Source organism: Neolamprologus multifasciatus, chromosome 7 (assembly GCF_963576455.1).
Source record: "Neolamprologus multifasciatus chromosome 7, fNeoMul1.2, whole genome shotgun sequence".
Taxonomy (NCBI): Eukaryota; Metazoa; Chordata; class Actinopteri; order Cichliformes; family Cichlidae; genus Neolamprologus; species Neolamprologus multifasciatus.
The window spans coordinates 32266118-32289180 of record NC_140445.1 but is presented as its reverse complement, the minus strand read 5'-3'; the positions used below and the strand labels follow the sequence as shown (position 1 = coordinate 32289180).

Sequence of the window (23063 nt, the reverse complement as noted above, 5' to 3'; positions counted from 1 at the left end):
GTAATCAATTGATAACCATTTTTACATCCCTGCTAACACTGTAAAAGAAAGAGGTGAGAACAAATCCTTTTTTTACCCTCATTAAAAGCTCCACCTGCCAGCCCACAATTAGCATTACGGTGCTAATTGTCTGGTACTGTAGGTAAAGCAACATCGCCTCTGCCATCCACTTCTAGTCTCATTATACCACAAAATTAGAAGGCCAATTACAGGGCATTACCTTGACAGCAGGAGAGCAGAAACCTTTCCAGTGTTAGATTACACATAATAGTACCACCCTGTTAGCTTCAAAGGATACAAAGAGCAATCTACATACCATAGATGCTATTAGTTCGATGGCTCAAGCCAATTAGCTTTCTAAGCACAAAATCACACTGTTGAAAGTCTGTTGAAATTACAAATTTTTCCTAAATAATGTAGCTCTTATGAAACACTGGCACAATAAAACTGTGTTTAGCACTGTCACATCACATCAAGAATGCTCCTCAGTTGAAACTCCCATAATCTATAGACATGCATTTAGGTATCGTAGGTAGGTAAACATCCACATGAGAGGTACACTTAAATAAATATATGCTTGATTGCAGTACCAGAAAATGCAATAATACAAAACTGTTTAAGTTCTGTAGCTTGCTGAAGATAATCTAACCAAAAGAAGAAGACATAAATAAGAAAAAATGACTGGACTGCAATGATGAGAGAGGTCACTCATGGTGACCGAATTCTTCATTAAATCACCAGTTCCAGGAATAGATGGACTGGGAGGAGGTGGACAAAGCAAATAGGCAATTCAGAGGGAGACAGAGAGCATAGTCAAGTCCCCCGGGAGCACTATTAACAGACAGATAAGATGAACAAAGGATGATGTGGCAGCTCTGGTCAGGCGAGGTCATACCGAGGACAACAAAGACATCCTTAGGCATAGTAAGTATGCATCTCAAACTGACTGAAATACGATCTTTGCCCTCTGTGTCATTTAAGCTGTTGTATAATTTGATTTCCACCTCAGGCTCTTAATGTGTTTATTTTGCTGTTTCATCATTTTAAAACCCATTATACTATCTAGGTTACATTTTTGTGTTTTTTAATATCTGGTGTATCTCACGTGGTTTTATATTACTGCTTTATAAGATAAATTGTTTTACTTTCAAGAAGGTTAGTGAGTAAATTTTAGTTACATGCTGTAAGCCACACTGGGATTTATTCCCCTAAATAATGAATTATGCATTTATTTGTTCAGCTTTTTTGTTGTTTTCTCTCGACTGGCTTCTTTAACCAAAGCTTCAGATAATGCAGGTAAAACCAATTCAAATTTCTTTCTGGGCCTCAGAGTTTCAGTCAAACTCTACTTTTTCCTTTAACTTGGAAGTTCATCTTACCTCAGTCACTGCGACTGGCCAAGTCCTTTGGCTCTGACACATTACTTTTACGTGGGGGATCAATTTATAACTGAAAGTTTAAAAAACTTTGCACCAATCATGTTATTGGTGACACTGGAGCTACCGCATGATACCTTCTGTTTTCTTTTTATATTCAGTCTCTGTTCATTTAATAGTAGTTCTGCCTGTGGTTCTATAATGCAGTCGAACGATTATTTACTCCAAATCACAGCAAAAAATAAAATAATTGAGCTGTCAACCTAATATTTAGCTTATAGTTAATATATGGTAATGGCAATTTTATTTATATAGCACATTTCATTAAATTTAAACCCAATGTGTTTGACACAGAAGATAAAAATGTAAAATTTATGCAGGTTTAACAAAGTCTCGAGGCAGTGAAAACACTAAAACAAAGCATGGATATGAGGGAGGGTTTTGCAGGTGCAGATAATAATAAAAATGGGCTGAACATGTGCAATTCAGACTCTTAGTGTACACAGCTGAGTGAACAAGCTTTTGTGGGGCTGTTACAATATGCAGCCAGTGCTTCTGTTACACAACATTTCAATTCAAAAAGTCACGGTAACCCTAAAATCCTTGAACGGACCATAAGCTTTGCAAATAAAATTACACACAGAAAGACCATTAATGCCACCAACATGAGCACACATGTGCACCACCTGCACAGCAATGCCTCTCTCTCTCTCTCTCTCTCTCTCTCTCTCTCTCTCTCTCTCTCTCTCTGCGTTCAGCTGCGCTCATACTGTAGTTATTGAACTGACAGATTTTATCAGTGATCTATGGCTTGCTTCAGCTGCATCACCTCTAGCATTTTAAAAATCTCACTGCATGTTTTCCTTTCCGTCTGGCCAAAGTCACACCTCCGCACAGCTAAAATCATCCATTCCCTGATATACATATGCACTGGTTTATTTTCTCTTTTTCATTTTTTGTTTAATTTCACAACAAAGACAGCCGAGTTAATCTGCTGTAGACAGATAAAGTTGTGTCACCACAGATCAAGCACTAACAGAGAGAACCTGGACCATTGTATGCATGTGTGTGTGTCTTTTTTTGGGGGGTGGGAGTCTTAGTGCCTATCTGTCAGAACCTGATAAATGATTCCATGCTAAATATCTCCTCTAAATCTGCCTTTATCAGGCATAGAGGCCCGTTCAGCCCCACCATTAACATTGCAATTTATGGGACAGCTCCCAGGCTCAACAAATCAATTCCCAAGTGTACCTGGCCAATTCAGGCCAGATTAGTTGAAATTAGGCAGGGCAGGTTTTAATAATACATTTGATGATTACTGCAGCAATGAGATATCTTTGGTCACGCCTTGTTTCACACTCTCTGCTGATGGTTGGTAGCTTTAATAATGATGTCTGATGCAGCATTTTCTTTTGTAGTTTGTAGTGCTTCAGAGCACAATGGATTTAGACTTTACGGCTAGTATTCGTACTTATCAGTATTACCTTTATAAACCCATGAATACCAATAATAAAATGAACTAATCAGTTACAAAACGCCCCGCCATATTGTCTGTGTTTGCTTTATATAACAATATCAGGGGAGGCTGCTTTGTGTGGCATGTTTCTTGAATCTGCCAGCTCCTATTTACAAAAGAAAAGATGTTGTCAGTAAGAGGAAGACAAAAACCTATTTGCCACCTTCTCAACCAGGATCCTTAGAAAACAACCCAATGCTTTTGTTGATTTTGAATTCATTTGTGTCAAAAACAACCCACTGGAGGCCTTATCTGTGGGTGCGAGTTTTTGTGCATCTAAGGAAAAACACATGTATCTCAGTCAGAAAGAATGAGGGGAGGTGGCTTCTTTTTTTAGTTTCTTTGGCTCTCTTTTGGCCTTGTATCATCTCATTTATTTTCCTGTTGCATCTCACCATTACTCTCTGCCTGCCTCTAGATGTACATAATTTATACAGATGGGACAACCTGGAGGTGGATGGCATTTGTGGAAATCAGACTCTAATGCAGTTCTGTTAGACCATTCAGATTCATTACAATGAATCTTGCACACATGCTAAGATGGTTTCCTATAAACCCCTTCTTTAATGCTTTAAAAAAGCGGTTTATAAAGTTTTCAAAAAAAATGACAGATGTTTCAAATACTAGATTTTCAGATACATTTTTAATCCAACTATTTTATTTCATGTAGTCTTTATTTATATAGGCAGTCACATTACAAGACGCCCATTTCAGGCAAACATATTAAAATTACAACGATCAAAGAAACAATAAAATACCTACAACTGTCTAATGTGAATTAGGCTAATAAGCACAGCAGGTAGAGTGCAGTCAGTAACCTGTCCCCAATGTAGTTAGTCTGAACACAACACACAGGCAAAATAATGAACTGGCTGAAGAGTGGATAAGATTTCAGTGACCATTGTTTTCTCTAGTTGACTAGAACTCTACATCCAGAAACTTAACAATAATAAATGATAAATTGGACTGCATACATGCAAAACTACAACAGAAAAGAGGAGATTTATTATGCAACTGAATCTGGCAGACGGGGAACTTTATCCAAGCCCATAGGATACAAGAAGAGCCAGACAAGCTGTGAGAAATGATTGGCCTTTAAATGGGAAGATGGTACAGGGCTCTTTAAGGTTAAGAATTTTCTTGACCAAGCAGGGGCAAATTCAGAACATCAGAGGCCAGGGGTTATACAAACAGAAAGCATTCCTTTGTTGGCAGGAAGAACGAGCAGATGAGGAAAAGGCAACATCCTCTTCCGTCCCTCGCTCAAGTGAAAAGTCCAGAGAACTGTAAATAAGTTTCACCACAACATCTCCTCTCCCCACAGAGCTTTCCTCTTGCGCAGCACTTTCACACGAGATGACATGTACACACAGTGCTAAAAAAGCGCTCAGACGTCAGCTTGATGAGCCAATGTGCATACTTCTGTTTGCACAAGTATCTGTTTGTATGAGTTTTTGTAAGGTTTTGCACACTTGTGCGCCTGTCACAGTCCCACCCACGGGCAGGGTGCTGTGCTTATTGGATTCTATATCTCCCAGTCACAAAAGAAAGAAGCTTCTATTAAGGTCAAGGGCCCGGGGAAAATGAGGGATAAAGAAGTAAAAAGGCAAAGATGAAGAAGAAAAACAGAAAAAAGTGTTAATGTGAATCTGCAGCGTTTTGAGATGTGCGCTGTCTCTTTGTTTCTCGTCACTGTTAGCGAAGTCTGTGTCACTGCTGTCTTTAGCATCCAACATTCTCAGTGAGACAGGAATGTTCCTAGCACTCACTCTGACACACTTGATAGCCACTAACATTATTAACATCATGCCTGTGCAGCATATCAGCATGCAAATGTTACTAATCCATTTCCCACTGCCGAAATACTTATCATAATTAGAAAACACTTGGTCTGACTGATAGGACATTTAAGCTTACCACTATTCTCAATATATATACACCTTCTACATGGGCCTCATTTTCGGGTTTGGGTGATTTTTGTGGCAGAAGATGTACAAATGTGAAGCATTATTACTAATCTGAACTTACTGTACCATAGGAGAATTTGCAACATCAACTACATTATTGATATAACGTTACTCATTTGAATAACTGTTTTGTCTGGAAAAAACATTTTAAAATGTAGAACTTCCTGTTAATTTACATACAGGATGCAGCAGAACTTAACAAATTAAAACAAACCTGAACACTGTATTACAGAAGATTCCTCACATTAATGCGGAAAAAATAAATATGAAAAGTATACAATGTGACAACAGTAAATAGTCTAAAGGTTGTTTTAAAAGGTACTCCTCTGAAAAGATACTATGGACTCCAAGTCCACTGTCTTTAGAGACCAGTTGTTCTTAGAGAGCAGATTTGAAGCGCCTTGAGGCGACATTTGTTGTGATTTGGCGCTATATAAATAAAATTGAATTGAATTGAATTGAGATGGTAGCTATTATTCTGCTCTATAGCCACCTGCTGCAGGTTCTGGTTAGATTAACTTTCCAGCTCAGAGTGCATCTCCAGAGCACAACAAGGATGACCACACCAGCTGCAAACAAGAAAGGTGGAGTTCGAGTCAGCCCGACCACAAGAAAGTCTCCAGAGAGCCACAACAGCAACTCCTCAGTCTGACAACAAAACAGAAAGGCTAGGGATACCTGACTAGAACTTTCACAATAGTAAGGTTTGTGCACTACAAAGGTTTGCAGATTACATTTTAATCCACTGGGTTTGGAGAGTGTGTATATTACCGTTCCAACTTTTGTAACAACCTCCTCAAAAGTATTAAGCCTTCGCCCTAAACGGTGTAATGATTGTGTCATCCTTAGGAGATGGTAACTTCATCTTCACGCTACAGACATTTAACTAAGAAACAAAAAGCAGCTGAAAGACATTCAGGCTAATTCAGCAAACCTGGTATACAGGACGATCAGAAAGTGTGCCGAGGTCATTCAGTGGGATGCTGAGACACCAGTGTGAGCTTCTTCTGACATACAACTTTCCACATGGACATAGCTGCAGTGGGTCCTGACCTCTGGACAAGGGCTAGTTCCTACCCTACCTCAATATGCAGATTTTCTTAGCTCAACTGACCCAAGTCGGCCCCCTGCAAACACATGCAAAATGTCTTTGCAGCAATTTCTAGCTATACAAGGGCTACTAATACTGCAATGCATGCCCATTTCATTCTTACCATGAGAAAAAGACAACATTTCGGTATAAAAATGGGTGATCTAGTGCTGTTCTGTTCAACAACACTTTCAAACATTCTCATAACTAAGACCACGATAAACCTGTTGCATAATTAGCTATCACAGTTGTTAGAATGAATTACAAAAAAACCTTAGCCCCATCTTAAGGGACTAAAGGGAAAAGACCTTTAGTCAGCCTCAAAACCCTAAACTTTATGAATAAATCCTCACTCAACTACTTTCAGCAGAGCACATTATGGGGTGGGGGGGGGGGGGGGAGTGAACGAAGTTATGTAAAAGAAACAAGAAATAAAAGGAGAGATAGCGCCACGGCACAATACTCAAAAACAAGAAGTTGGGACTTTGAAACACCTAACAGCGCTTCATTTCTCAGAGTTACAATCTCATTATTTTCCCCAACAGTGCCTCAGCATATAAGGTGAAATATTACTGCATTTTAAATCAAAGCGCTGAGCATCACAAAGGAATCTGTGCTGTTGTTCAAGACAAATGAAAATAGGTCACATAGCAACTCTGATATGAGTCTCTGAATAGATTAACTTTTTCTCTTGGTTAATTTATTGAACATTTGGGAAGGGTTCAGGTTTGAGTTAGACGGATATCCCAAACTTTCAAACAGTAGGGAATTTCTTCTACTTCCAATTTAGTGGCAGATGAGTATTAGCTTTCATACAAGTCCTCAGTAATTAAATCATCCTCCAAAAGTGGTCCATTTCTAAATTGTGCCATTTTTGCCCAAAGGAAATATGTGGTATTCATTTCAAGAAAGAATGAGCTGAGGTCAGCAGTAGGACTTTCTGTTCTACTGAGGTTTAACTATGCTAGCAGCTTTGGACAGCTTTGCTAGTGTTTCCTGGTGTCAATATTAACATGCTAAAGCACAGAAAATCTTCAATGGCAAATCTATCTAATAGCTAAGGCTGAAGTGAACATCATTCATATTATAGGTGCCAAAGAAGCAAAGGAGTGCACAATGGTGATGGTAATGATGTTGACTTATTAAACTGTATTAACTAATGAAAATGACTGTGAGAAAAAGAGATAATTCACTGCAAAAAAACAAACTCCAAACTCAGGGCTGAGAAGAGGAAAAGTCATAGTAAAATGTTAATGGTAAATGGCCTGTATAGCGCTTTACTAGTCCCTAAGGACCCCAAAGCGCTTTACACATCCAGTTATCCACGCACACATTCACACACTGGTGATGGCAAGCTACATGGTAGCCACAGCCACCCTGGGGCGCACTGACAGAGGCGAGGCTGCCGGACACTGGCGCCACCAGACCCTCTGACCACCACCAGTAGGCAACGGGTAAAGTGTCTTGCCCAAGGACACAACGACCGAGACTGTCCAAGCCGGGGCTCGAACCGGCAACCTTCCAATTACAAGGTGAACTCCCAGCTCTTGAGCCACGATCAACCCATGGTACTCCTGAAACCAGCAGGATGTCATTCCACACTCATTCCATTTGAGATATTCCAGTTTGGTCCAAAGCAATGGAAAGAGTAATACCTGCCATGTAACTGTACTGAATATATAGGCACAATGACTTGCATTTTGTGAAAAAGAATAATAATAAAGGTGTGTTTTAAAGAACTTCCTGCCAATATTCAAATGTCCTCTCAAGTAATTTTAGTCTGCATATAGTGTAAGGGTTAATTCCTCCTCCTTTTGTTTCAGCTTCCTCTTGCAAACTGCCACATGGTGTCAAATGGTAAATTCTTCAACTCCTAGTTAGTGTGCCTACAAGCTCACTATTCTCCACCGCTAACAATATACAAAGAGACCTTTCCTTGTTGTTCACACACTAACACACACTTGAGGCTACAGACATCATGTTCGCGACAGCTGAGTCACTTGAGTCAAATTAAATCTTGTCAAAAGTCATAAGTCAGAGAGTGAATGGATGAATTCCTTCCTTCCATATGAGAACATATCACTGCAACCAAATTAAATCCAGCTACTTAATGTGCGTACAGCATGTCTGTTTCTGTTGCGCTGTGCTTTCCAAGTCTGTGTGTGCCCCTGTGCTTATGAGCCATAGCATCACCCCTCTGCCTCTGCTCTGGCTACAACTTGTGCAGTGCGGACGCCTGGGGAGCGAGATCAATGCCACAACTTTCACACTGAGGGGGAAAAAGGAAACAACTCTCTATGGTCCATCAGACTTTTCTGCACTAGAATGACTTTCCATTTCTGGGAGCACGGCTGAACCTACAATAAAAAAAAAAAGAAAAGAAAGAATGATCCGGCCTTTTCAGATGCTGTTAGGTATCCCTCAGTGCAGCACCGAATGAGCTCAGAAACCCTTTTGAAAACAACAGAACCAATACTGGAAAAGCCAGAAGGAGGAGGTGATATATTAAACTGCCAACAGAACAGTGCAGCATTGCTACTTGTTCCCTTTCTAGAAAAAAGAACATGTGAGTGGCAGAGACTTGGCTTTAGGGAGCCTCTGTAATTTCTTTAGTTTCTTTATAATGTGCCCACTAACAGTGGAAGATTTAGTAGGGTTGTCTCCTTTTCTTTTTGCAAAAGACTCTGAATGCTTGGATCATGTTTGTGGTTTCTCAGTACAACCTGCATTTAAAAGAGTCCCAACGCATTTATTTTATTTTATTCCAGCTACAGTCCAAAGCTCCAAAACAGGGAGTCACTCCAGTTTCAAAACATGAACTTGTTTTTCTTTTTTTTCCCAGACTGTGAGGATTGTCTATAACCATCTCTCTGCGATGAATACAATCCAGTGTGACTATTAACTGCATGCATGTGTCCACACAATGCTGCAACCACACACACAACGACCACACTGTGTTAGTCAGGGTGGAAACATGCTGTACCGGGAAGTCTGACTGTGCCAGCGAGCTAACAAAGTCTCCAGTGTGTGTGTGTACGTGAGAGAGTGTGTTGGCCTTCTAAAAACACTCTGGTGTCCATATTGAGCAGTGCTGCAGGTGTGGGCAGTCGGCAATTTCACTTTGACCTTTAATATTGCGCACAGCTTGGCACCTTTAGCTGCATAGTGCAAATCCCACTGTGCTGAACTTACCAACCAAATGCGTCTCCATCTAAGGAAATTGGACTACATGAATAACTCTGGCTGGAATTTTTTATACCCCACAGAAGGTGCGACTGCAAACTAATAACTGCAGGGGCTACTTGGAGTTATTTTTGGAGGGTCTTGCCTTAAAGTCCATTCTAAACTGCAACCACCTATTTTCATAGTCTCGTGGTTTTCAGGTTTTGGGGTGTTTTGTTTTTTTTAGCAATTAGGACACTGGTGGCTTGAGGAAGCAAAGAGTAAAATTGTGATGGGCCAGCAAACCTGTTTTGTGGAGTAAAATCATTGGGCTTACTATTTAATAAAAGTATGGGGAAAATAATGTTAGGCTTTTAAGCGTTTGGAAATAAATCTGGCCTGGCCCCAGTTATATAACGAGTCAAACGTATACAGGAAAAACTGTTTTATGCAGTGTGTGAAGACAATGAGAACATACAGAAAGCCACAACCACACCAGCTCAGGCTCCAGGCTCTCAAGGTAAAAACTAAGGGGATTATTGATTGTTACCATTAAGGCTGACACAGGTCCAGTCTGGCCATTAGCTTTCTATCTTCCCACCACTGAAACCACTCTCCTTTATCACAAAGGGCACTAAGCTGAGTGAATAAACTCCAACCACAACAGGAATGATAGCAATGTCACTCTTCATTTCAAATCTTTTTTCTTTTACATTCTAGAATCCATCTTCATCATCTCTTTAAATGCATACCTCCAACACTGGAGTTTTTCAGACATTATTTTCTCAAACACTTGACCTCTGTCTGCCAGAATTTTCGTCTCTATGCCTGCCTGCGCCAAGTCTGCGACCCTCTGTTCTCTGCGGGTGTCCTCTCACGTCATCACTCTATCGGTCTGATTGCGTAGTCAGATGACTTGTCTCATCGAGCTCACAGAAGCCCGGAGAAACCCCCGCTCAAAAGGTGTCTGTGAAGGTTCTCAGTCATCCAGGTCATCGTAGTCAAAGGAGCTTGCAAAGAAAAGCGTCTGGACTTATTTAAGTCCCCGCTCAAAAGGAAATTCTGAAAAATGTTTATAACATTTAAAATACAACCTTTTTTTCTGAGCTTCCAATAAAAGCGCCAAGAATTTAGAATAAAATCCCAAATTACTGTTTAAGATGAAATCATAAAAAAAAAAGACGCAACTCTGAAGTCAGTGACTGACATGTTTGACAGGATTAGTCTGTTTCTGTCCCTCACTCCATTTCGGCCTTTTTAAACCCCCCATTCCTAATCCTGCTTTTCTCCCTACTTCTCCTTGAGCTTGAGCCTTACGGGAGCATCCAGAAGCAAACTAATATCCATTCTCTGAACTTACTGCTCACATCGAGCCCGTCTCCTTCCCCTTTGTCAAGCTTTCACCCTAATCTCCATAATGCAGTCTCTGGCAGGAGCTGCTGTATGTGCTTTGTCCAGGGCTGGGCCCTGGCTCTGGGATGATGAGCAGGTAGCTATATGGGCACTTTCTCTGCTGGTAATTGCAGCCAAGGCAGACAGAGCACAGCATGGGGGAAAGGCGTGTAGGTGTGCATACACACTCACATCCAAAAGAAGCTAAGAATTATGTTCAGGAGTGTGTCTCACCACATCAGATATGGAAGTAAATGTCAGAAATGGGCTTAGACTCCTGAATGAATTCATCTTTTCTTCAAGTGTGACACATAAGGTAGCATTTAATAAATTTAAAAAAAAATCCTCATTACTAATATTTCTAAAGAAAATGTTTGCAATGGGAATATTTGACTTGACTAATTTTAGTCTTTTGTTTCATTGCTTTAGAGAACTCTGGCCTTTCATGAGCCTACTTTGACATTTCTAAATGCAAACTGCAGTGAACTCTAAAAGATTTGTGGAATATTAATTTGAAACTTTCACACACTGTTTTTTAACCGGACACTTTTTTTGGCCTACACTTATCTAGTGGGAATTTGGGAATCAACCACTATTTTATTCCTGTCAAATTGTCTTATTATTGGCATTTCTCATAGATTCAGCTAAAGAAATGCAAATAAATTATCTGTTTTTGTGACAGGCTGCTAGTAACAAAGTGCCTAAAAATACTATGTTCTTTGCTAAGTTTTCTGTTATGTTTACACACAATATTGGTCCCTTGAGTTAGATAGATTTATTATGCTTAAGGCTTCAGAGGTCAGTGTTAAGTGGTTTAACAAACAAAAAACACATTCTTCTGAAAATGGTCAGGTACAAGGAATGGACTAAAAATAAGTGGAAAAAGCAACCTCATCCAATGTTTGACATCCAAAGAAAAGCTTTAAAAGACCTTCAGAAAGCCTGGAGAACTATTGCTCAAAAGCATGTTAAAAAATTACAACAAAATCTTTCTGGAAGTAAAATATAAAAAAAAATATGTAGTGGTGGCTTGAGACTTCTGCAGAAAAAAAAAGACAAGCTGCACATTTTGCCATAAAAAATATTTTCATGTAATGAACATTTAGATTTTGTAAGTACAGTCTTTAGTCATCCAATCAAGCCAATTTTTTTTTTTTTTTTTTGGGGTTCTTGAGCCACTCCATTTTCCCTTAAGAAAGGGAACTTTTAGCTTTACCAGCACATCATGCAGTCCACCCAACAAGCCACATAAGGTCTGTGCATCTTTGCTACCTACAACGATGCCCCCGCAGAGAAATGAATGAACAGAAGCACAGAGGAGGGAATCAGTTTAGTGGTCGCTGCAGGGGGCATTTATAACACCTGGCAAGCTACCCAGCAGCACACAATAAGGATCCTGGCTGCTAGCTTTTTATCAACCATATCAAATTACCATGTGCCATGCTGAACACAAGGTACACCCACAGGTAAAAACACAATTATTTTGACCTACATGGATTAGAGGTGAGACACGGTTCGGGGAGAGGGAAGCGGGAACACTAGAATCTGGGAAAGAAAAAAAAAAGAAAGACCATCTTGACCATATGCTGCAGAATCTGGCAGAGAAATGTGGTAGAACAGGAGGAAGGTGGTGTATTAATGGGATCAGTAAAAGGTAAGTGGGCTTGAGCATCTTGCCAATATCAGGCTGCCGCTATCACACTTACACGTGTTGCTGTGACTTTCTATAATACATGCCGCAGGTAATGAGAAACTATGTCATCCACTCAGTCCAATTTCCATTTTACAGCCCTTTGATAAGGGGAAATCAGAGAGCACAGGCTCCAGCAGAGACTTTATGGCCCTGAGCTTCAATCTGTGTGCACATGTTTGTGCACAAATGTGCGGGTTTCAGTGTCCACCTACACACACTAGTGTGTATATGTGTGTGTGTGTGTGTGTGTTCTTCAGCACTTTGTGTTCCTGTTGATGAACTGGACCGTATAAAAGGCAATGACAAATTTAATGGCTTCCATAGACAGCACTGTTAACGTTCCAATTGAGTGAAGTGTTTTTTTCCACTTGTACAGTCATGCATGTCTGACACAGTGACTTTTTTTTGGCAAAGCAAGTGATAAGCCCAAATTTAAAGTGCTCTAAATCTGTGCTTTAAATAGTGCAAAGGACTTGAGTTCTGAGTATAATTTTCTTTCTGGTCTGAGATTCTACTGACTTATACATTTGTCCCCAGAGGTCAGAGGTTGGAGTGACTGCAGAACCCCTGAGGGTTACTCTTCAATGATACTAAAGGAAAGCTGATATCTAATCAATAGAGTGCAACCTAAGCATTGTCTCTACTCTAAATAGCCAATAACATTTGCATAAAACTTGTAAAACAAAACTAGATCATATTGTCATAAAAATATTCTCTGAATTAAATCTTCATTTTTAGTAATAAATCTGATAATAAAGCTTTGATTTCTATGTAACATGTGGGACAATGATGTCTTAACAGCGACCTGACATGCACAGTTAAGCAAAACTGCTTTTCGTAAGAAGAGTCAGAGTAGCTACATCTTTTCAGCTTGTGTATAGTATGTACTTGAAATGATAATTCTCATTTAAAATCATTTCATTTGAAATATTAGATGTTTATATAGCCGAGATCTTCACTATTAGACCCCAAGCCAAACCCCAATGACCGACCTTTACTGTGCGTCAGTAAACACGGGGTCCATTAACGCTGGTATACCACTTAATACTGGTGTTGGAAGTGCAGAGAAAGAGTTTTTGCAGTTTTCCTAGTGAGCCCACCTTGTTAACAAACAAATGAATCATTTTCTCTGACACACACTGCCATTTGTTAACCCTAATGGCTTTTTAAAAAAGTAGCTTATTTCTCCTGCTTCTCTAAATCTACTTTGACATTCTGAGTGCCAAATGTCTCCTGAAATAATAAGGTGCTGAGTCATTGTTTATGCCATAACACTGAAGGTTTGGGAAATTATCATCAATTTGAGAGCAAGTATGTCACAATTACATAATGGAAAGTGTATATGGAAATCCAGTTTCAAATAAATATGATTTATATGAGCTCAGTGGGCTTGTATTTTAGTGCCATTTGTAAGTAATCGCTGTAATGAAGGGGGGGAAAAAATAGGACAGACACCAGTTTTGGTGACGTCTTTTTTTTTTTTTCATTCCAGTGACTATACCTCAGAGGATATACCTGTCCATCACAGCTGTGCTTCTGAAGCCTCAGGGGTGGAAAAATTGGGGGAGGGGAAATAATGAGAGCTCACACCAGCTGCGATGAATTCAAGCAGCCTTGCTCTGTGGGGGCCCTTCCTATTTATCCCCTTAGTTTAGTCGTGCTGTGCTCCAAGACACCACTCTCGCAACAAGGACACACCCTCCAGTGACCAATGACTCACAGTTCGAACGCGAGAGAGACTTGTGATCACACCTCAGCAGCCTTTTGGGTACTGAGCAATGCATAACAGTGAGCTGAGAATCTTCAAAAGGGCCAGGCTGAACACAAAGCTCGAGCCAAATCAAATCTTTTCTTTTTCCCTGTCAGTTTCTTTCTAGCAGCGTATAGTGACATTCACTGCCACCCAAAACAAAAGAGGCCAATTATTTCCACAGTGGGATTCACAATAAACCGGGCTTTAAAAGTTCAATAAACGGTTTTAAAACAGCCCATCACTTTGCTTTTTTCCCTTCTCCCTTAGCGTGTGGTTTAAATGACACTCCTACTCAATGCTGTCAGAGGAAGAATAGTAGCAAAATAAATTGCAGAGGAAGAAAGGAACAAAGACAAAACACTTAAGCTATGTAAGATATTGCCACTGATGCAGAAAGGTATTGTTGCTTTAGTTTCAACATTTGAATAGCATTAAGATTTTCTTTCTTTCTTTGTGATTGCAACAACAGAATTTCATAAAATAAAACAAAAAAATAAATATAGTTTCAAGTAAGCATCGTTGTCACTGTTGAAGAGAATGTGAATTCAACATGAATTCGTGACAGAGTTTCTTTATAACTACCTGGCACTAACTTAGTTATTGACTAATAAATTAAGTAGACATCAACAGTTCCACATCATTACTCAGTATGGTACTTTCCTGTGGATGTTTTTGGTCCTAGCCTCAGAATCATTACACCCCTCCGCTGAACCACCTGTTCTGGCGGGTGTGGCAATAACGAGCTGTAGAAGTAATGAGGCTGTGGGAGTGTAGCACGGGAAGGAGAGACAGAAGGGGGTCTAAACACATGAAGAGGGAGGAAGTTTTCATTTATAATTAATGTTAGGAGAAATATCATCAGCACCGTGGCATTTACAATGAATTATTCATTTTATCTAGGAAGCTTTATGTAAAAACTTGCAGTTGGGGGGTCTTGATGGACAGTCGGGGAAGAGGGAGAGCACAGGGATGGAAAGAGCAGCCACAAACCTGTCTGCTGAGGCAGGAGGGAGTGTTTTCACTGAAGGTTATAGGGATAGATTCTTTCTTCTGGGAGCAGTAGGGGTAATCCTGGATCAAGGGATATTTTGTTGGTGGATAGGCTGTGGTAGATGAGGAATTTAGATCAAGTAAAAGCAGAAGTAACACAACGCATCCTACTAGCTGAAATATCTCTATTATGATACTGATGCATTACATGTAAGTAGTAATAATCTTATGTCAGCATAAGTGATCTTTCTTTTAGGTTCTTTTAGGTGATAAAATGTTGCATAAAACTTCAAGGTGAAGATTTCCCTGTAGTTCCCACGAACAGTTAAGGCAGCAAAACGCCCCTGTTTGATACTCAATTTTAGCCAATATACAATATTGAGGTACTTTTTGTGTGACTGTAACTGGAAGCTAAATGCTAAAAAATGCCAAGAAACTACAGAATAATTAAAAAAAAAAAAAAAAAACTCATACGTATTGATAACAGGGAGCTTTTTCCCCCCTCAGAGTGTCTTAGAGATCAACTTTATCATTAAACTATAACCACAAGTGATTGCACTGCCTCGAAACTAGCCCAGTTGCACCAACAAACATTCACAAACATATATTTTGCAAGAAATACAGAAAGCCTTATATCCTTCACAACGATGAGGTAACTGAGAATGTTAGCTTTGAAAATCCACTTAGTCCCTGACAGGTAAAGGACAGTTGCTGAGGATGGGGCCACTAATGGAAGTTGACGCATTCACCCGAGTTGCCAACATTGGCTACTTGACCCTTAAACCTCCCTCTATCACTTACTACACTCGCTCCAGCCTGAACCTGACAGGCACAGATCACAACCCATTTCGCAGTTTTGTGAATCAATACCAATAATGTACCAAGCATGGAAGCCTGCACACTAAGTGGAGAATTCAGCCTTATATAATTTCCATTGCTAAACAAAAACACAAGCTTTCAGTAGATAATTAACCTCAGGAATCTCTTTGTAACTCCAGCTTTGGTGAAAATTTAAATAAATAAATAAAAACACCTGTCGGAGCAAACACATTTTATGAATTCTCCAAATGCACAATAACTTTCCTCCATGCACATGAGTTGTAATGTTAGTGACATTAAGCAACAAATCAAGTCTTACCTATCATTTCTTTTACTCAAATCTACCAGAAATGAAGCAAAATAATTCCATAAGCTAGGCAATTTCTGAGTAGTTTAATTTATCATAACAAAATAATGCACAGAGTACATGAAATGCAGCAAGCCTGCTAATACAATGAAAACAATTGCAAAGAGCTCCTAGGGTTAGAATGTATATTTTATACTGTATGTATGACATGTTCACAAACTGGCTACAAATGAGCACAAGGGTGTGTAACTGAGGTTAAAACATACTTCAGTAAATAGCATTCAGGCAAGTGGCCAGCAGTAGTTGAGGCACGTTCCAGATGTTAGTAGCACTGGGCGTGGATGCTAAGCAACTAGCTATTTTCAGCCACAGAGCACAGAAAGGAAATGAAAGGAGCAGAGTTCAGTGTGCAGAGATTTCAGGGCAGCAGACAGGGTAATCAAACACCGCCGACCATTGGCAATCATGGCGTCCCGACACAATTGTGGCTCGCCTGCAGCTAGCTAAGTCTTATCACAACACACTCACAGTGAAAGTGGTGTGAGATGAATGAGTGGGAAAAGAGGACAGTGAGGAAGGGAAAGAGATGGATGGGAGAAGTGAGAGGGAAAAGAAAGGCTGCTGGAAAAAGGAGCAGTTGGTACAAATGAAATGGGGAGATTGGTGCGTGTTTGTGCTGGGATTCCTTCACATTACTGCTCTCCATCTGTTTCAAGGTTTGTATTGTGTATTTGACATTAGATTAGGCTATAGGCTCCGATGCTGTCCAAATATCTGTGCTATCCTACTATGAAATGTAGGATTTATTCTAAAGCACATTAAATTCAAGCAAATTTCAAGCACAAATATTTTTCCAAAGTTCTAAAGTGGATAATGTAACTGAGGTGGAAAATGAGCACAAAGTTACTGTTAGCACACTGAAAAATGTGCTCGCTGTCATCTGAATAACCCCGAAAAGTGGTGCCTGATTCATATAAACACAAACTCACACTGTGTCATGTGTCACTGTGTGGCAGGCAGGCTTGTGGACCCAAAATGCAGAACACAGATACAGGGCTGGAATCACTGGAGCTTTATTGCTAAACTTCCAAGAATACACAGAACTGGCAGGTACCAGAGCACATTAGCGAGAACCACTGAACAGAACGCCCACACAGCATTGCAGTAGATCGCGACGAGGAACAGAGGGAAAAGCAGCTAATAAATAGACACAGGGAGTGAGGGCAGAGGGGAAACACCTGGGGAACACGGCTGGGTATAATCTAATTGACAAGACAGGGAAAGGAAAACAAAACATGATGCAGCACACAATGATGGACAAGTGACTATCAGAATAAAACATGAAGTACGAGAAACATAACAAAGCTGAAAGACTGAGAGACCCAGCGAGCTAGAGAGTTAGGGACAGGAGTGGGCGAGAGAGGGACACTGAGAAACCAGAAAGACACAGAGAGACAGACAAAGACAACTGGGGAAACAAAGATAAATAAACACAGAAACAAGACCGACTTCCACAGGAGATGCTGAGGACAAGACACAGAGATGAAACAAAGACATGAAAGGACCCTAATATCAAACAAGACACCATGAACTAGAAATATAGACAAACTCAGAGACACTAAAAAGAACTAAAGTCAGGACTAAATTCAAAGCTTGAACTTAAATTGTCTTCTTAATGCAATAGTATGAAATCACAACAAAACTCAAAATACATGGTTACAAACGGGGGACCATGACATACTGAACATCCACTTTCCATTCAAATGCAGCCTACAAGTGAAATTCACCTTGACACTTCACTATCAAGTCACTGAGCATTACTTTTATAGCTTTACACTTCACAAGTCCCTCAGTCATGGCTCCAAGGCGATTTCAAGCTAGAAATGGATCCAAGCAACTCTGGCTGCATCTCAAATAAATGACGCCATTTCCTTTAATGAAGACAGCAAATCTGTCAGAAAGCTTCCTTCCTCCACTGCTCTCCAGTCACACATGGAAAATTACCAAACTGTTGATAGATGGTTAACAGGTGCAGGCTAATTATGCTAATCATGGCAACAGCCAAATAAACTGATTACCATGTTCATTTAAATGACAGCAATGTTCCTTTGGTGGCTAATTAAAATAGGTTGGGAGAAAGGAAACGAGGCGGCTGGGTTCGGATGGAGGGAGGTGTTTAAATAAAAGCGTTCTCTGGGGTCTACTGTAATAAGCTGTATTTCATTGGTTTAATGATGTCATAATGAATTTCTAATGATGGGGGATGGGTTAGAGTGCAAAGAATCAAAGTGTGGCGATATGTGCATGAAACCATACAAGGGCTTCACAAAACAAGCGAGCATAAGCCGAAGTTGGATGTGGCCAAAGGTGTCTTGGGATGAAATTAGTTTGATTATAAAAAAAAAGAAAAGTCGGTAGAAAACATCAAGTTGGTTATTTGCTTCATCTGTTTCAATACCAGCCCCGCTGGAAAGCGTAGCAGGGAGGTTTTGGAGGCACAATTACTTTGTAATAGCATTGGGCTCTTTTGGCCTTGAATCTCTCTGCCTGTGACCTGCGGAAAGCCATCATTAGAGGAAGAGATGGTGACCAGAGGCCAAGGGAGATGAACTCTGGGTCCCCTGGCAGCAAATGTGGAGGTATGAAAGGTGGATGGGGGCTGATTAATGTTTATAGAAGCTCTGCCACCAAAAAAAAAAAACAACCCTCTCCCCAAACCCATCTGGTTTAATTCCACTCTTAAATTATAGCTTTCACTGTAGTTCCAACCAACCATTAGGGCTGTACTTAGCAGAATGCCCTGTTTGTTACTCTGATCCCAAGCATTTTCAACAAAAACTAGTACAGAAAGAAGGGAAGAATGAGATAGTTTCACTGTATCCTATTCACATATTTAGGACCTAATTCATAATGTCCCATTGTTCCGTATCAGACGTGGACATGACATTTTTTGCGTCAAGGTAACAAAAGAGGATGGCTCATATAAACTGCATGAATAAAACGTCCCTCTTTATCTTCCGTTTATGAGGCATGCTCACTATTTAAATGTATGTCACATTAGTGGGGATCTGCTCAATTCAATATATTATAATGTGATGTTTGGCCCTTAATGGAAAATCAATAGTGAGACAAGCCTGCCACCACTGAGACCATACAAAAGCAATTTCAAAATTGACATATGGAGGGCCTATGTGATTGATTCTGACTGCCGTTGGATTTTAATACCATTCACTGAAAGCTCATTGACTCTCAGATATCGTCTTGTGGTTTATCTACAAACTGCCAAATGAGTCCTTGTCTCCTTTAACTTTCCTTTCATTCCTTTTTTCCTCTTCTTTCATTGGGCCTATATTCTTCAGCCCACAGCAGGATGAGCGAGCGTGTTTAAGATCTAGAATTTAATGAGTAGATAGCATTCCTCATTGTCATCATTCAAAAATGATGTAATATAGTTTACATCACCTCTACAGAATATTCTCCAGGCTTTAGTATAAATACAGCTTTTTCAATCAGCTGAAAGGCTACAGTATTAACATCACATAAACATGTACCACATAAGTCTTGGCACAATGGCATGAGCTGCCACCATCTAATCTATGAACATCATGCATTACATGCAGCCTGTTTTAACAGCTGAAAAGAAGCCAAGGCTCACTCTGTAGCCACACACGGTGCAGTCAAAGCTATTCATCTTCAGCAGCTGAAACCAACACGATATGTTGACCATGGCATGATTGTCTTGTTATACAACAGACACACTAGAGAAAACCATGGTTGGAGACTAGTATCTGATCAAAATTATTATCACAGGGCAACCACATTTTTTTTCTAACCAAAGAGGTTGCCATCCCGTTTTTACTCTTTGACTAAGCTAACCAGTGAGAGATGCATGGAAAAAAGTCATATTTAAAAGCAGTGCTGTATGTTGATATTTTTAATGATATATAAACCTGGAGTTAAACCAGCCGATTTGATGATAAACTTTTTCAGGACCAGATGAAAGAAAGTAACCAGAAGTGTTTTCCCCCAGGTATGTACAACAGCTGGGTGCATCCTAAGGCATTCCCAGTTCTGGTGGAAAAATATAATCCCCTCCTGAGTTTTCTGGATCAACAAATTGGTAGAAGTGCTAAGATCATCTTCAAAGAAATCCTGATTTGATGTTAAACCACCTCGAGTGTTTTTCTTTCCTGAATGTCTGGCTGTCAAGCCAGGTACAAGGAGCCAACATGTAGCTTTGCAGTCTGCCCAAGATAACATTTAGGAAAGTCCTCTGAGGGTCTCTGGTTAACCACTAAATACATTTTTAAAAGTCCACTTTAATATTGCATAAAACAAATGTTCATTAAACTCTTCATCAGCTAATACTATGCACAAGACATCAGACATCTTCACTGTTGGGCCAACACACATATCCCACCTTACTGTAGGCACAGATTGCAGAATGTTAGGAAAGAGTATTGCACTTAACTCTCGTCACTTAGTGACACGAGATGAGATTGCTGACCCTGAGGTGCTACACCCCAAATGCTCAGCTGAGCTCTCAGCTCCACAATGACAGCTAATGTAACCAGCTGACCAGTTTGACTTTGAACTACCTTTAAACTCATGCAAGCCTTACAGGCACGCTGCACTATAATGCACATGTCTTCTACACATGCTTTTCACATTGTATTGAGGGCAAAATGAGTATTCATAAGTTCCAAACAAGCAGTAGTAACAGCAGAAAAAAAAACGAGTATCATGTGATAAACGCAGCAAATTCCACATTTCAAAGCTGAAAAACGTCCAGACTCATAAAACTCCAGCCTGTAGAACAAGATCTAATCAGAAAAATGCCACATCTTGAATGTGTTGTAGCCTGATTGATATTATCAGAAACACAAGCAACATCATGTCTCTAAGTAGCCAGCGCAGTTAAAGTGGGCAGTACTGTTTCTGTCCTATGCAATGTCAAAGGACATTTTGGAGACTAAACAGCTGAACATGCATCCATGTTTTGTAATGTTTAACTCACCTTGCCAAAGTCTCTGACATCAAAGAGGTCAAACGGGTCAAAAAGTTCACTGTTACGGAGCCCAAACTTGTCGTGACACACCTTCAGAAATGTCCGGATGTTCTTCAAACACAGGAACTAAAACCAGAAAAAAAAAAGGAAATAAATAATATTATTTAATTATAAATTCACAAAACAATATGAAAGCAAACACACACACACACACACACATACAAAAAACACACCTTGGACTCATTTAGGTGTTTATCAACATGACTAAACAAGAAGTATGTTTTCCTTGGAAACATGTTGTCAGTTTAATATTATAATTCAGTGCCACAGCATTCTTGGAAATAGATAATTTCCTGGTTAATGATGGCCAGGCTGCCCCAGTTTATCCCTTCCCAATGTGTTTGTGTCGGTTTTCAGCACCAAATGTGAAACTGATGATTGCTTCTCCTGAGTTTGATGGGCTGTTCCTCAGACTGAAATAAGGAGTGCAAAGAGAGGAGACAAGGTGTCCTTGGACAAGCCCAGCAGCAAAGACCTGCTCCAAGGTATACTCGACCTGATGGCTTCAGACATTTACCTCATAGTGAAAGGTCACAAGAGTGTCCAACAACAATTACGCAAATTCCTTTTAAAATGTCATGTACAACTTACAAATTTTACAGAAATGTGAATATTCCAATGTTCAGCGTATATACAGGTAGAGACACAGTCTTACGAGTCCATGCAGTTAATGATGTTGTCTCTGAATTGCTAGGAAACAGCATTCAGCTTCTTAATCTGTTCATTTTTTATATATAAAAAGGAGGACCACACACACACACACCACCCCCTCCACAAAAAAAGGTAGGATTTAAAAGTTGATCTCAACACAATGGCCTTTACAGCACAAGCAAACAAGATTCCCTAACACATTATCAGCCTATAAAAACTGTGCTTGGGAAGGTGATTTTCCTTTCCTTTAAATTTTTTCCCATTTCCCCTTTTAAAAAAAAAAAAAAAAAAAGATCCAATTAAACACTTTTTTTAAAATTGCAAAACTGCACACTTTGTGGTTTTTGGTGGGGGGGGGGGGGGGGGGGGGTTAACCACAATAATATTCTAATGGCATTAATGCTACTAACAGTACAGTCAAGAAGACCTATGGGCAATGGACCACACAGTTGATTCATACACCTTTGCTAACCAAATTCATCCACCTGTTATATAAAGATTATATGCATAAAACATCTCTAAACTACACACTTTAAGCAAGATCCACTGATGCTGTAACGTGAAACTACCCGGGCCAGTATGCCAGTCTAAATAAATGCATGACAGTCAGGCACCCTCTGTTTTTACACTGGCAGTAAAAAAAATAAATAAATTGCTGAACACTGTTTCAAGATCACAAGTTAGTGATCTTGAGACTGAAGAGCCATTTGGGGGCAATGGTTAGGAACCTACAGCAGGCAAAGGATGCTCATAATAAACTGCATAACACCCTCCTGCCACGAATATTGATGGTCTCAGTCCCCAAAATACGCCATCACACAGATAAACCTTGAGGGCTGAGGCACAGACCAATAACCGCAGTATTGAAATATTAAGCATAACTGCCTCCCATCTACCATCTTTCTGTGTGAAGAACAAATTACCTAGCATGCAAATCCAGATGCTGCTTAGATACGCGCTTTCAATTTTCTGCATGCAAGCGATATAAACTGATGGCCATGGAAGCAGTAAGAACACACAAAAGGAGACGTAAATGAGCGAGTATGTAAGAAACAAAAAACTTGATTGCTTTGATTCTAGTAAAAGCGTTGACAACATACTCCATCTTTGTAATAGCTGTTGGATAAAACCAGTAAATTAACCAGAAGCCTTGCAAGTCACACTTGATGTCAAGTTAATGTTAAAATCCTTTCAAAGGCAGCAACAATAAGTGCAGTATTATCCATTTTCCAGGCACTGAGAGGTGTGCATTGTGCCTTACTGCAGCTTGATGAGCTAT

General features: G+C 39.9%; 1 protein-coding gene across 15 annotated transcripts in view; it reads right to left on the bottom strand.

Moving 5' to 3' along the window:
* vav2 (vav guanine nucleotide exchange factor 2) overlaps window positions 1-23063 on the bottom strand; it is a 213041-nt gene that overhangs the window by 126368 nt on the left and 63610 nt on the right. For all 15 annotated transcript variants that reach the window (XM_085165892.1, XM_085165895.1, XM_085165893.1 and 12 more), the window contains exon 2: window positions 21083-21199. In XM_085165892.1, the coding sequence (XP_085022018.1) occupies window positions 21083-21199 (117 nt within the window). The remainder of the gene's footprint in view (window positions 1-21082; window positions 21200-23063) is intronic.